Here is a 15786-nt window from a genome sequence, read left to right as displayed (position 1 = left end):
AGTTAATAACCTGAAGTAAGGTTTAATTTCATTTGTTTGGTTTAAAATACTAACTTAAATAAAATAAGTTTAACATATACATAACATACATACTGATATATGCTTTTATTTTGTAAATATAAGGGAACTGTGTTTTTAAAGTGCATTTGTGACTCTAAAGTTGTAATCATTGAGTTACATTTTAAGAACAAGAAACAATCCTAAAATAACAGGGAAAAAATATATTTTTTATTTTAGTTTTTGGACTCAGAAATGGAATTATTGAAGAACTGCCAAAAGTTATTTTTGACATTATTTTAAATCTTTACTATATAACATCTGACTTTAGAGAGCCAGATTAGGTGTTGTGGAAAACTTCCAGAAATCAATAATATAGTCAGTCTGAAAGTGCAGACACGAATGCTAAATAAATAAAGAAGGCTAGACGATGGAAGCGTGGGTTTTTTGAATACTAAATTAACCAAAGGGGATACAATTCTGTAACCCTTGTACTGTTATAAAACGTCATGTACTGTATTTACATCCTAATCTAAAGCTTTTTATGTTCAGAATGCACAGACTTGGTGCATTATGGGGCAGCCATGATGCAGCTGTAATGTGGTCGACCTCTCATAGGAAGATTGCAGGTTCAATTCCCACCTTGCCTGCTCATGTGTTGAAGTGTCCTTGGGCCTGACACTGAACCCACATTGCCTCTGTGGAAGGTTGGTGCCAGTATTTGGCAGTGGAGCCTCCACCAGTGTCTGAATGGATCTGCGACTGTAAAGCGCTTGGGGCCTTTGAGGAAGGTAGAAAAGCGCTTTATGATGTACCATCCAGTAGGGTTCTTCGTTGAAGGTGATGGTGTTCCTCTTCTTCTTTGATGGTGAGTAAAATAAACTGGATTGTCATCCCAGAAACAGAGTGACAATGCACCATGTTTATATGACTCTTAAGAGTTATGTTCTGCTTTTATACCAACTTTTTTCACAGAAAAATATTTTGTATTAGTATTATTCAGACAATTTTGCCAGTCATATTTAAGCTAATTTTACTTATTGTTTTGAAAAATGTCTCAATCTTGGAAGCCAAATTTCTTAAATAATAACAAAAAGTCATTACTTCAATACTTAATTCTACCAACCCCCCAATGTTGTTTTTTTCCCTGACAACTGTTTCATATATAGAGTTCAATTAGATTTAGTTATTTGATCATTTATAATTAGCAACTTTTTAATCAATATTTTGCAATAAAATCCTTTTATATACATTTTATTTTGTTGGTGAAGGTTCCTAATTTACTTATTTTACCTTTTTGTTAAATAACTGATTTAGATCCTCTCAGAGTTTTTGTTTAACTGAGGTTCATTTTTTTCTTTATGCCAATTTATCACAAACTCCAAATACGGCAAGAAGATCCTTGAAGAGGATTTCATCCCCTTCCAAAAACAACAGCAGAAATAGCATTACAAAATCTGACAAGGCACCAAGAAACTAGAAAGATTTCATGAACAAATAAGAAACCATTTCACAGGAAAACGTGTTTTAAATGGGGCTTTAGGGAAAAGAAATGCCATGTTATGAAGGACACCTCATGTGTGTGACATTGAAATTACTGATAAGAACTATAGCCTCATATAATTATTTTCAAGTTTGACTCAAATAAAAGTTTATTTAAATTGGTACCTCACACTTAGAGCATAAGTCTCAATTCTATTTTGTTCTTCTTTTATCCCTGTTTTTAATCTGTAAAGCTTTTATTTTGAAGAGACCAAAACAAAAAAAGTCGATTTTCCTGTTTGCTGTGACACGGTCAGCTGGTGTCTCTGGAGACAGCCTCTGGCTGCTCTCCCAGACAGTTTTGGACTCTTTTTCATTAAGAGTGTCTCTAGTAACTCAGTTGGATATGTTAAAATGTTGGAGTGTGAATATAGTGGGTTCTACAAAGCAAAAAATAAAAGATGCTAAATTGGTTACTATTGATTAGAAAATGTGATTCTGAATCTGAGGGGATTCGGTGGAGACGTGACTGCGGCTCAGAGGCTCCATCAGTTGCGCTGACGCACCGTCAGTTCCATCTATCCACGAGGGGCCTGCGCCTGTGAGATCACACCACTTCTGTGGAGTTCAGGTTATTAATATCCATACAACCCCTCTGTAAAGTGAAGCCAGCACAGACGCGGTTCTCGCTCGGCTTGAACGTTTTCATGAATGGGACTCCCAGAAATCCAAAACCTTGTGACCGTAATAGTCGGTGAGGCTTGCATCCAAGAAAAGAAAACTCAGTCATCATTTGAGCTGGATATATTTATTTTTTCTTCTCCGAGTCATTTACAGTGCAAAATAGACCTCCAAGTAACAAAATAGCCACAACTATACTGAAAACAACAATGTGCAATACAGAAGCTTTTGATGGTAATATTCATGAGCTAAAAAATAAAGACAATAATTTCCCAAATTGGGTAAAATATTCTATTGCAATAAATGGTTTCTATTGCAACGTGTGACATTTGCAGTGTTGTGGCACGTGATGTCGTTTCTATGTTTGTTGGTGTGCGGCGTGACGTCGGTCCTGCTGTGATTATGGAGGTCTGCGATCTAAATGCATGCGACGAGTACCTCACCTTCAAGCACACTGAAAGTGGTTGGAGATGCTCCTCCGGATACCATAAATAAACATTTACGTAACGTAGAATCTGTCTATCAAATATACGATGCTCTCTCAAAAAAGAATAAACTTTCTACAAAGCTAGTACAAATGGATTAAGGAAATATCTCTCCCATAGTACTGTTTGTCACTCCTATTTACATGGAACTCACAAACATAAATTAGATCTATTATGCTCTACGTGTTTTATAGCATGCGGTTAAAGTCCTACGAGATTGTCACACAAAATAATATGTCACAAATGTAAACGCCTTCCTTCAATACATCAATAGAAGTGTTAAGTCGGATGCTTCCCTATATGTACAGGATTTGGACCCTCACCTCATCCATGGTTCCCCTGATCTGAGGCTGACATTTTTATGCAGCTTTCACTCATAAGGCTGAGTCAGTGCAGTCCCACGGAGTACCTGTGTAGACCTTCAAACAATCCACTCAGAAAAGCAGAGTCAATAGAAATCGGATGAGGACAAAGGAAAAGTTTCTTTGACATTTAGCTGAATGGAGGTAAAAAAGAAAACAACACAAAGTTCAGCTCAGCCTCAAGTTTTCTCAACTTTTGCTGCACTTTTAGAATACATCAAGAATGCAGTAGAGTGTGAGTCTTTTTTATTTATATTTTTTGGCGTTTCAATGCAGCTTTCTGTTGCTGCGTGATTTAAAGGTGAGCAGGACAGCACTGACTTTCAGGTTTGCTACAGCTGTGCAGGGACTGACACGGGTTAAAAACCTTTACATCATATTTTTCTCAAGGTGAGAAGCAATTATCAGGGCTGTACCTGCAGAAGACAGCAGCCGAGCGGTCTATGTTTGACGATAAGAAGGAGTGAGCCAAACTGACAGGCGAAAAGTAACAACTTCTGCATTCAGAACAGCTTAATGCAGATTTTTAAATGGTGTCAGAGAGAATGTTTATAATAAGGTCCTTTGAGTCGAACTGTTGCAACTGTGGGCCACATTGCAGCATGGACTCTGCTGTAAAGGAAAAATTGAATGCTAAATAGTCCGCTCTGTCTGCATCATTCAGACAGTTATTTCAAATAGGAAAAAAATGAGCTCATCCTGCGGCTTTGTTTAGCTCCCCCATGGCCCCTTCCTTAATTCCTCAAACAGATAGCCCTCTGACTGCTGTTTTCTTCAGCTTGGACACTAATAAATTCTCCACACATCCTTATTTCACAGAGACCATTAAGCCTGTATGGCAGGTTAGTTAAGATATTCTTGTCCTTCTGGTAATTGCACTATAACTGGTGCTTTCAAAGAAAAGGCCTGACAGTCGTTCCTGAAAAGCAACTGATTGTTTGTTTTGAGGTGAATATACCAGCCTGAACGTTTGCCTTTATTATCAAAGATACAACAGCTCCACACACATGAATAAATAATGGTTAAATTAAATAAAAGCCATTTAAAGCACATTAAGACCTTCATTGTGTCACATTGCTGAAAGAGGAAAAGAGCTCATTTTTACTGACACGGGGGAGGACTGGCACAGCACTAGGACACTTCGACTGGAGGGATCCATCCTCATGTGGGCTCCCTGCAGGCCGGATCGTTTCCATCCATGTTTTCTCTACAAACGAGACTGACAGGCAGCATCACTCTCAGCGCACGTCGTACCGCCTCGTTAGAGATGAAACTTCCCATAGGTTTTTCTACTAAGCTGCTGTCTTTTATATCCTTTTTTTTTTTCAGTCATTCCGGTTTAGTCTACGGATGTGGCAGGAGACAAGGAAGGCTGGTCTGAAGCAGACGTCCGTCCTTTTCGCTGATGTTACCCATCCAGTCAACATCGGACCAGAGCTCTCAGTAAGCTAGCCATTGCTAGTAGCAGTGCTGCAGCTGCAGAGAGAGTCACAATGGAGCTCCAACCTACCTCACTCCCCTGAGGGAAGACATGAAAAGAGTTTATGGGAGGGGTGCAGGTAAGGGTTCATCACGCACAACAGTACAAAACCTTTTGCAGAAAAAAAAACGGAACATTTTAGGAAATATGCATGATGCTGTCTTCATTTGTACGTGCTGTTACTGTGAATTAAAGTTTTTGAGGGCTGCGCCTGCCTCCTACAGTTATGCTGAGGACCTCATGACTCACCAAAATACTATCACGCTATGTTTGATAGAAGTGTGCTGAAAAGGGTCGAGCAAGGGAGAAAAATGAGAGCTTTGGTGGTTTACTCAACTCTTGTTTTCACACTGTGGATTTTTGAGCACATTTCTGACTCATTTATTGCTTGTAAAAACAACAGAAATTTGAATAAAATCTGATTTTTATTTGGTCAGAAACACATGTTGATCTGAGACAGAACTGACTTTAATATGTGGAAAACTATAATTCAGGACTGAAAAAGAATCAAGCATTCCCATATATCTTTCCACAAACAGAACGCTAAGTTTGACCCCAATACTTTACAATGATGTTAAAAACGAGGGAGCTACCAAATTATTAAATGTTATCCAAGTGTCAAGTTCAGTTTGTAACAAATAAGACACCATCCATAGGAAACCAATTTAAACTCTTAAACAAGTTTTTTACCTTAATTAATGCCCTAAAAATGTGATGAGGGAGGTAAAACTAATATACTTGGGGTTAATCACTTCTTACTGGTAGTGTTCAAAAAAAGATTATTTTATAAATAAGTTGGCAAATTTATGTCAATAAATATAAACACTTCGATTTTGAGATGTAATTTTGCAATAAAGTAATGAAATTGAGACCCATTATTTCTGTTATAACAATTTGGATAGTCAGCAAGTAAATGCTCCAAATTTGCTTAAATACTTTTGAAATATTTTTGTGGAATCTAAGCAGATGATCGCATTACTTGTAATTCCTTTGTGATTTTTGTTGTTGCTGATTTTAAAGCAAAAGATCAAGATTGGTTGCCAAGCAGCTCCATTTTTGGAGAGTGGATCCCCTAGTTACAGTATTTTCTGCACTTTATGTCATAAATGGGGCACATCAAACTTTTTTGCACAGCACTAAGAGTTTGTAGAGTTTGAAAAGTGCTATATAAATAAAGATTTATTTGATTTGATTTGATAAGGCACATTGAGTGAGTCTGTCAATCAGACTGTATTAACTGTGGTCACAGTAATTGTAATTCTCGTTAGTGACATGCTACACGTTAGCGTTGTTAGCATATTCACACCCAACTTTGTTCACAACACGTAAGAAAACAGACTAAAACAAGCGTTACTGTGACTATGTTTACTCCGAACCTTGTTTATAACACGTTAAATAAAACACAGTCCAACACCGACACATGTTAGCTGCATTAACGTCTTTACAGAAGCAGTTTGTAACTTGTAAAATAAATAAATTAATAAGCCTAACATCTTGACAGAGTGCCGCTTCGACGTCAGTAAACGCCACCAAAATTATTCCATGGATAAGTCTTTAAAAGTGCACTATTTTTGAAAATGTTTCACTTTTTTGTTGCGGAAAATACGACGCTTTCAATTTTTATTTGTTGATTTAAAAAAAATAAACTCTCTAACAGTTGCCGAAGTTTTACCGACTAACTAAGAAACACTTTCTGTAACTTATGACCCGTCACTAATCCTTAATGAAGAGGTTTCTTGAGGACCAGACAGTAACTTTTGTCTCAAACTTTGTCATCGCCTCTGGGTCACTTCAGGGCAATACGCGTGAGTCTGCTGACAGATGTGCTTACATTCTTATGTGAAAAAAACCTGATCTGAGTAACAAAAACCTAAAGTGAGAACACGCTTAGCTGTCTGCCTTTTGGGGATGCATGTGGTTAACATTTAAATGAGCAACAAAGTGTGCATGTTAATTCCTTCTGTAATTATTATTAAAATGAAATCATTAGTGGGATCCAACAGCATTTCTTTAACTACATCACATTTCCTTCATTAAAAAAACGGCTAAATTACCTTTTTTTGCTATTAAAACTAAAAGGGGAAAAAAACGGATCTAAGTAGCTGACTCTTTCTTTAAACATAGAGGAAATTTAAGTCTGTTTCCAAATACATTTCTAAATGAAAGGGGTCTACTTAAATCCACAATGAAGTCATGCGTTCCATTACTGAGCAGAGTAGGTTTCACAGATTATGAGGTGCACATGAAGTGTACCATTAAGTCCTTTGTTCTAACAGCCTGTGGTTGGCACACTCTCAAAGTAATTTAGACACACAATCAATGTGTGGGCGTTTAAGTTAAGTAGCAATGGTGCCAATGAGCCTTCCAGAGACAGAAGCTCAGTCGATTTTCGGGGGAATCAGGAGGTCCTGCAGTGATTTAAAGGTAGGAGAAAGATGACGCTTGGAGGATGCTGCACAGGCAAACAAAAGGAAGATTTCTAAGCCCACATATAGATGATGATAAATGTACTTTACTTTTTCCGAGACGGCGATACAGCATATTTCCCAAAATGGTGCGTACTAATTTATTTCCACTCAAAGGAATATTATACATTTGTCAAACTGCCTACCCGTCCCATCCTGCTGAGCTTTGACAAACACATTAGCATATACTGTTAAATTACATCCTCACTGTTTTATTTCTTTAAGAATTATTTAAAAGGTAGAGGAAATCCAGACTTCAGGGACAGTAAAGTTTTAGTTCACCAAAAGAACTTTTCTTTTTTTTTTTAAGTAAAAAGATTAAAATATTTCTGCGTACGCAATATTTATTGGAGGTTTGTCCATCTTAGAGGAATCACTCGGTCCAATCAGTCATTTTATTTTTCTCTCTTCTGTGACAGTAATTTATGGATGCAATTTCATTTATTAAAAGAGTGTCTGTGAAGTCTCTTTAGTGCCTGACTGAACCACAGATTCTAGACACTAAAGTAAACGTTAAAAAAAGTCTGGAAGCTGCAGATAAATCCCATTCTTTGTACATTCAGGTGAATTAATCCGGTGTGTGTTAACAACTATTATGCAGAGATAAACTCCTCCCATACCTTGCTCTCTGGGACGCCAGCTCCGACAACCAGCACCAGACCACAGCCACAATTACAATCATTCCTATGAAGGGGATGGAGAGAACAGGGTGCTCAGACGGATGGATGAGTCTCTGAGGAGGGAACAAAAACAAACACAAGGACCATGGAGATGAGGAGGATGAAGGAATGGATGAAAGGACTCAAGTGGCCAAATAATCAACACCGACAGAGCAAAAACATAAAAATAATTCATCAATTCAATGTGGGACAATGATGGTGTGAATCCAAGGTACTAATGGAGGAATTCCACTTCCTATCAAACAATGCATAGCTGTGCGGTGGCAGAAACATCAACCAAATGGGAGCATGGGCGCACGGGACGGTGTGGCATTTACTGTCGGCGTGTGAATAAGACGGAAGACACACGGGTCTGTATGAGTGTTTGTTAGCGGTTACAAGTCTCTCCTGATTTTGTGGAGACCTTGGTTTAATGAGAACATTGGTTGTCCTGCAGGCTGAGAGGTCATGGACATTCAGAGAACAAGGACAGCATCAGAGACAGGCACGGGTAGACAGTTTGACACCACGCAGACACACCTCACCATGGCTGTTGTAGACAAAACACAGTCGGGGTTCAACAATTAGATAATTTCTTTAAAATCTTTCCTTTTATAACACTCTACTCTTGTTTTTATAAAAGCTTTTTGTTGCAAGACATGCTCACCCAAGAAATGAATCACTTGCTATCTACTTTAACAATTTCTCTAAAATCCTTTTTTTTTTTTTTTTTTTTAATATTAGTGTGTTTGTCCATCAACAGTATTAAGCAGCACTACCACAGAGAAGTCAGGACACAGAAACAGCAGGAGGAGGCGATCCTGAGCCCAAAGCACACAGTAAAAACTGATGTGGGCTGACAGACCAGCTCATATTGAAACACGCATTGCGGTATGAGACACATAAAAAAGTGGGCTCGACACACAAAAGAGGTTAGTTGAAAATGCGGCTGAAAAGTCTTCAATCATTTAGAAATCATTGCATAAAACCAGATAAACTGTTATGTCTTTAAAAAAAACAAAAATCTAGCTTCCACCATGCAGTTGGGAATACAGTTAAAAGTCTTCAAATCTGACAGTGACTGAACAGTATTTTCATATTCACATTTGTCTCGGGATGGCAGGCCTTTGGTGTCTTACCCGATTCCCTCCTGACAGCTTCTCCAGCTCTGCCTTGCAGCGCTGCAGCTCCTCCTCCAGCTCTGCTCGCTCCCTCTGGCTGCTGTCATACAGTACCTGCAGTTCCTGGAGCTCCATCTTCAGTCCGTCACACTAGTGGACACAAGCAAAATTATTTAAATGTGACAGTACGATGCTGCACTCAAAACTCCTCCAATCCAGGGGGATCATACTTCTCTCTGGACCTGCGAGGCCTTCTCCTCAGCCTGTTTCAGCTGGTCTCTCAGGGAGAAGATTTCCCCGACGCCTCCGTTCCAGCCTGTCGGTGTCACCGGCTTCCCATCGAAGGAGATATTCTTCTGGATGGAGACGTCCACCAGGCGACAGTTCTCCGACTGGGCCATGGTCATGTAGCTCTCTGTCATGACCTCATCGGAGCCAATCTCCGTCACCTTCCCGTCAGGGCCCTCTACTGTGTCCTCCTCCTTCAGTGACAGGTAGACGCTGGAGCTGGAAGGCAGAGGTAATAGATCAGATTCATATTTGTTGGAAAAACTTTTGAAAAAGCTAAAAATAGCAGGCAGGTTTGGGGCGATAACAAGAGAGGCAGAGCCTTCAGCTCTAGTTCTGTGGAACTGATTCTCTTTCAGTCCAGAAGGCAGACATCATTTCTTTCTCCAAAAATAGAGTTGAAACTTTCCTTTTTATTAAAACTTCAGTTTGCTGATTACGTTTCTTATTTGCTAAATACAATCCGTTGGTCACTTATAGAGTATAGAGTTGTGAAGTGACAATTTCTTTGTACACTGTTTGAATTCAGAGCAGTTGTGCCGCTATAGGCAGCTAGAAGTTTTGGAACACACCAAATGTTTTACCCGTCCTCCTCATTAAACACTAATCAGACTGCTCTTGTCAATCTTAGTCACATGCACCTGTACAGGGGGTTGACCTGTGTACAGGTGCTGCAAGTTTTTGGGTTGTCCGTTAACCCTTGAGCACTATCGCTGGGTGATTTATACCCAGGCAAAAATATTTACATTATTTTCAATATGTTGCATTTCTCTGAGTGTCATTGGTTCCTGGGTAAAGTCTCACATGTCCCAGGAGTGGGTTGACCAAAGGCCGAGTCTCCAGTATCATTATTTATTTATTTTTATGAATGTTTTGTTCTCAAATTCCTATTTTTTCAGTCACTTTCAAGCATGTTCCCATGTTTTTATTCCCCTCTTGTTAGATAAACCACAGATGAGAGTAAAAGAAAACTACTCTAATGTATCATGTGTTGTCATATTTTGATTTATTTTTTATGAGAAATACTTTTTATCGGGTATATTATATGGGGAAAAATGTACCCAGCAAAAGTGATGGTGTAACTTTTGTTATAGCGAAAGTGTTCTTGGGTTGAAGGAGGCACAGAGAGTCTTTCAGTTCCCTTAAGGGGTCGTGCAACCACGAAGATGGAATGTACTATTGTCGGTAAGAGTATCGTGAAGTATCTGTAAGGAAAATGTAAGTTCCCCACTTTTAGGATGCATGAGTTGTCCTACAATGTCCTTAAACCACACTCTAGTCGTTAGTAGGGTGCAGATACTGGCTCCTTACTGACCGTGCACAAATGCTGCATGCACGGGGAGTACATGTGATTCATAAGATGCTCACAAACCACCTCTGATTATCTAATTTCCTCATTTTCACTTGAACAGCACTAACGGGCCTTTTGCGCAGTCTGCAGGGTTCAGATGAAAAATCCCTACGATGTGCTTGCGTCTTATCTACCGTACTTTACCCTTTCTTACCCTCATGTGTCCTCAGGTGTTACAGTCTTTCTGAGCGTTAGGCTCTTTCTTGTCCCGTTAGACCTTGGTCGCTGTTAGCTAATGTGAAAGCTAAATTCCAACTTACCTTTTCAAAAAAAAAGGGAATTTCAAGGAAGGGTTTGCTGAAGCAGCTGCCTCATTGACTCAGATGAGAATCTAAGCTGCACAGCTGCCTCCGTTTCAACAGAGCAGAACTGACCGTTTCAACAACATTTTAGGTATTAAATGAGCTCTGAAAGGGAAAGGGTCGAATCCTGCAGCAAGAAAAGCAAGCTGATAAGCTGCAGAACAGAAAAAAAAGTATTAATGCGACATGCTGGTCGTCACGGCAACAAAGCAACATTGCAGCCAAAGTTACTCATTAACACATTAACCCAAACAACTAAGCGCTGCAGCTACAGAGCTTCTACAGATCTTTTTTTTGTCAAATCTTTTTGTGACAATAAGCTTTAGAAAAAAGTTATATGATCAGTTTTCAGATAATTAAAGTCTCCATACAATTAAATCTGCAGTTTCTAATAACCACACGTTTGAACATGAGACAATTTTCTTATAGTCCCAATTCAATCATCTTGAAAACTTTTAAAAGTATTTCCAGTTCTCTTTTAATTATGATATTACCATTTTTAGCCCAAATCGAAAAACTTGCATAGTTTTTTTAGGACATAGTTTCTGTGGAGCGGCAGGAGTTCATTAGAAATTCTGCAAGAGGATGGGGCCACAGAGAAAAAATATGGCGCTCGAAAATTAATAACCGGAAGTCGAAGCCGGACACAAAAAAAAAAGTTTTAGCCCGAAATCATTGGACGGAAGTCCTCGAATGGTTTTAAGCTTTCAACCTTTTATCCCTTTGACATACCGTAACTGCTTACGCAATCAGCTGATTCACAGAGAGAAAAAACTTATTTTTCTCCAGGGATCAACGGGTGTAGTTACACAAATGTGAAGACTTGTTAACATTGACTTGACAGAAATAAAACAATCAACGTTCTCTGTCATATTTGAAGCTCATCTTGGACAATAAACTGCTAGACAGTTACAGTTTATTCACATTTAAAAGCTTAAAAGCTGGTAGTTCTGATAAGTTTTTAAAATATCATCTTTGAAAGGATTTCCTAAAGTTGCAAAATTTCCGCTTCCAGCTGGAGCCGTCTGATTTTTAGCCGCCATCTTGCGTGCGACTAGAGGCATAATTTTTAAAGTAGTCAGTCTTTAAAGAGATAAAATTGCTGCAGTGATTGAGCACAACATATGCCCTCAATGGGGGGGGGGTGTGCCCCTCCGCCACCCCATGGACTGATCAACAAGCGGTGCTCCTGAGTGAGCAGCGTCGACCTCTCACCATGTCCTCTGTCTCTGCAGCAGCTGCAGCCTCTCTGAGACACGTCTGTTGTCCTCCTTCAGGGTCTGACACTCCTCCCTCAGCTTTCGGCACTCCTCCTTCAGCAGGTCCACGTCACCTGGGACAACAGACAGCACATATTTTGGGCTGAGGATTTTTTTTCATGCTGAGTTGTTTAGAACACATTTTCAATTTCTCAATTGCCAGCTTGTGTCGCTGCCTCTGACTGGTGAGCCAAACTGACCAAATTTGTAACATTGTGGTGTAAACGAGTAAGAGAAGAAAAATCCTACACCAAAAAACTATAAAATGTGACGCTTCAGGCAGCTGAGCGGTGGAGTCTTCTGTGGGAGAGAATAAATCTCTTTGGTGCAGCTTTTAGCCTTGGTGACTTGGCAGACCTATTACATGCACAAAAAGCCATAAAAGCTATAAATCACACAGAAGAGAAGTCATTAGATGTCCTCCTTTGTTCTGAATGCAGGTCAGCTGAGCTCATCCTTTACTTCACTTGTGGAATGAAGGCTCCACTCCTTAACTCATCCCAGCAAATGTATTGGACAAATCCCTGTTTTGGTAAATAACGGCGAGTCTTTTCCCAGAGCCCCACCCGAGGCTCAGCTGCGGAGCCCCAGCCGTGATGTCATGTGTTGTGTGTCTTTGTGTGCCGTGACTTCATCTTCCTGGTATCCTCACTGCAACCCTCAGCGACCACATTTTTAAAAGTTTATGAGGCCTAGAATTGATTTATGTTCTTGACGGCAGGATGTTAAAATGATGTGAAAGAATAAGACCATCCATTATCTTGCCGTTTGTTTTCAAAATTTAATATACAGTGACAGATTGTGGGATCATTTGTGTGAGCGCGACAGCTCGAGAAGAAGAGAGAAAGAAGGTCTTAATGATGGAAATCATTGCCTCCTCATTGTGGGTTCCTCCTGACACTTCCACCTCCTCACCCTCTCTCCTCTCGGCCTCCCTGCGCTGGCTCTTCATCCGGATCTCGGCCCTCAGCGTTGTGATCTCCAGCTCGTACTCCTGGGTCTCATCGCTGAGGCGCTGCAGCTCGGCCCGCCGCCGACACAGCTCCTCCTGCAGCGACGCGATGTCGTTCTCCCGCTCCGCGGCAGCCTCCTCCGCCGCCTGCTGCAGCAGGACCACCTCCTCTTGGGCCACACGCAGCTCCTCCTGGAGCTCGGTGAGTTCACTCTCCTTCTCCTCCTCCAGGCTGTCCATCTCCTCCTGCACAGAGCGCAGCTGGGCTGCGGCCAGAGGTGGAGAAGTTTAGCTTTTCTTGCAGCCTGAACACGTTCGTGTGCGCGCGTGAGCTCAACGGAGGCTTTGCGCAAGTGGGATGCGTGTGTTTGTGCGTGGGTGGCGTGTTCTCGCACTGGCTTCAGCGTGTGTGCCGTGTGTGGGTACAGAGAGAGCAGCTGATGTAACTGAAGGTAACAGGCTCGCTTTTCTCAGGAAAGGTCTAAATTTTTAGTTCAGTCCATTCAGGAAGGACAAACTTTTTTACTGACAGCTGGACTCCTATTTGTATTTATTTCAACAAATTCACGTATTTTATGATTTCATTTTTTGTTAGAAACGTATGCAGTTATGACACAAGATATTGGTGGCTAATTTCTAGCAATATTAAGTTCTCCCCTATGAATTCCAGCTCTTAAAAAAATTCAATTCAAGCTTTATTTATATTTCAAGTGGTAAAGGTTAAATCAATAGAGCAGACACCTACTGCAGACAACAGGGACTTACTGACATTTTTAAAAAATGTATAGCCACCTCAACAGAGGATGTGCCATTTGAACTCAATCTCAAATAAAAAGGGCATTACCACTAAAGTACAATTCAAATAAATATATTCTTTATTTTTCATACAAAACCTGTTTGTGTGATTTAACCTGAAAAAAATATTTTTTTATTAAAGTAAAAAAAAATCATGCATTAAAAACTAACTCAAAGCTGATTTTTGACAGAAAAATATGAATTTTAAGGAAACTCAAGTAATTGATTTATTGAAATATAAATATAAACCCTGGTATAAACTATTTGTCCACAAAATCAAAAATAGGGTTTAGGCGAATTTGGCATTTAGCTAATATTTTAGCCTTATGCTAGCTGTTTTGGCTAAATGAGACATTTTACCTGTTTTTTTCTTTTTCTTTTTTTTGGGGGGGGGGCTAATTCAGCATTTTTCTAATATTTTAACTACATGCTAGCTGTTTTTGGCTAATTTTGTTCTTTTTCTAATTTTTTAGGCTATATTGAAGTTTAGCTAATATTTCAGCTACATGCTAATTGTTTTGGCTAATTTTGGCTTTTTCTCCATTCTTTAAGCTAGATTGGAGATAGCTAATATTTCAGTTACATGCTAGCTGATTTGATTCATTTTGATTTATTTAAAAAAATGTAAGGCTAATTTGGCATTTTGATAATATTTTAGCTAGCTATCATCTTCTGCATTTTCAACTATAACTTCAGCCATTTCAGCTATAAACTTCAGCATTTTTAGTTATCAATTTAAGCATCTTCAGCTATCAGTATCTTCAGCAGCCACATTCAGCTTACAGCATTCAAACTAGCAGGTAATGCTATACATTTTTAGATGTTTTAGTATTATTTGTTTTCTATGAAGATTATAGAAGTGAATTATTTAAAATTTGGCTATGAGTGGCTTTCTGGAAAACCACAAATATTTCCATTTAGGCTGTGATTGTTAAATTTTTCTTACAAACCGACCCCAGCCCCACATCATGTATGTGGCCCTCACAAGAGAAAATGTGGGGACCCCTAATGTACATGAAAAAAGGAGTTGCTATTTATGATATTTTGTTTAGATAAAATGTAACTTTAAAATAATATTAATGTGTAACATGGATGACGTCTTGACTAAAAACATATATATTTTTTTCCTTTTAAGTTTACAAATTGAATTGAACTTCCTGCAGGGTAACATTGAGCTGAGCCCATCATATAGCAGCTCGAATCCCCTGGAAATTATTTTTTTAAATCAATAATCATTTGACGAATGTGTTGGTTTTAATTCCGGTTCTTTGTTTTCCAGTGATTAGACAATAATGAGCAAACAGAACAGCAAAAAAAAATCAATATAAGACATTAGGCAAATTAAAACTAACACAAAACTGAATATCTGATACCTTGAAGATTCTGGATCTGCCGTGTGAAGGCCTCCGCCTGATGAGCGCTGGCCAAACGCTCATCCTCCAGCAGACCTGGTGGGAAACAGAGGAGGCGAAGGTGGGAGACCGTCAGCGAGGCAGTAAAAACTACTATAAGAAACTTTTCGAGTCTGCTAGATATTAAACTCACACAAGCTGTGAAAAAGCCCAGTAATGTAAGTTTTTTTTAGCACATTATTATCAAAGACAGAAGGCAAATAAAGCCGATTCTTTTGGCTGTAATCTTAACAGCTTTTACTTTGTTTTTAGTCTAGAGCTTTCTGTCCATGCTTGATTCCTTTAGTTCCTGTGATGCCAAATTATTTGTTGCAAGCCTCGGGCAGGTTCACTGGAGGCTGTAATACAACACCAACAGCAGCGTGGATGCAGGGAACAGACCCTTCAGTCCGTATGTTCTAGAAAGATCCGTTATTCAGACCACAAACCACTACAGAGAAACTTCTGACGCTTAAGCCTGTGACGCCTTTTGATGCAAATATGCATCAAACTAATTTAGCTCCAAAATTACCTTAAAAGCAAAAACATCGAGGCATCAAGGGGTTAAATTCATTAAAAATATTTAAATTAAATTAAAAAAATGGGGTATCCATGTACTTCTGGGTTTATTTGGTTTTATTGTGTTGAATTTTAAAAAATGTCATCTGTCATATTTTTTTCATGTGTAAAAATGATAATTACCTGGAATTACATTG

The 15786-nt window shown here is 39.2% G+C and overlaps 1 protein-coding gene across 7 annotated transcripts in view; it reads right to left on the bottom strand.

The window, feature by feature from the left end:
• Positions 1–2268: 2268 nt before the first annotated feature.
• The window catches only part of LOC112152347 (coiled-coil domain-containing protein 136), a 36835-nt gene continuing 23317 nt past the window's right edge, over positions 2269–15786 (bottom strand). For 5 of the 7 annotated variants that reach the window (XM_036212302.1, XM_024281862.2, XM_024281861.2 and 2 more), the window contains exons 3-9: positions 15053–15127; positions 12848–13150; positions 11889–12006; positions 8963–9239; positions 8751–8882; positions 7573–7685; positions 2269–4526 (exon numbers count right to left, since the gene is read on the bottom strand). In XM_036212302.1, coding sequence (XP_036068195.1) covers positions 4514–4526; positions 7573–7685; positions 8751–8882; positions 8963–9239; positions 11889–12006; positions 12848–13150; positions 15053–15127 — 1031 coding nt within the window. In that variant the 3' untranslated portion in view covers positions 2269–4513. The remainder of the gene's footprint in view (positions 4527–7572; positions 7686–8750; positions 8883–8962; positions 9240–11888; positions 12007–12847; positions 13151–15052; positions 15128–15786) is intronic. The other 2 variants (XR_002920282.1, XM_024281860.1) reach the window with 2 other exon arrangements.

The sequence above is a fragment of the Oryzias melastigma genome, linkage group LG6, assembly GCF_002922805.2.
Source record: "Oryzias melastigma strain HK-1 linkage group LG6, ASM292280v2, whole genome shotgun sequence".
In the NCBI taxonomy this organism is placed as follows: Eukaryota; Metazoa; Chordata; class Actinopteri; order Beloniformes; family Adrianichthyidae; genus Oryzias; species Oryzias melastigma.
This window is presented reverse-complemented; position numbering and strand designations above follow the sequence as displayed.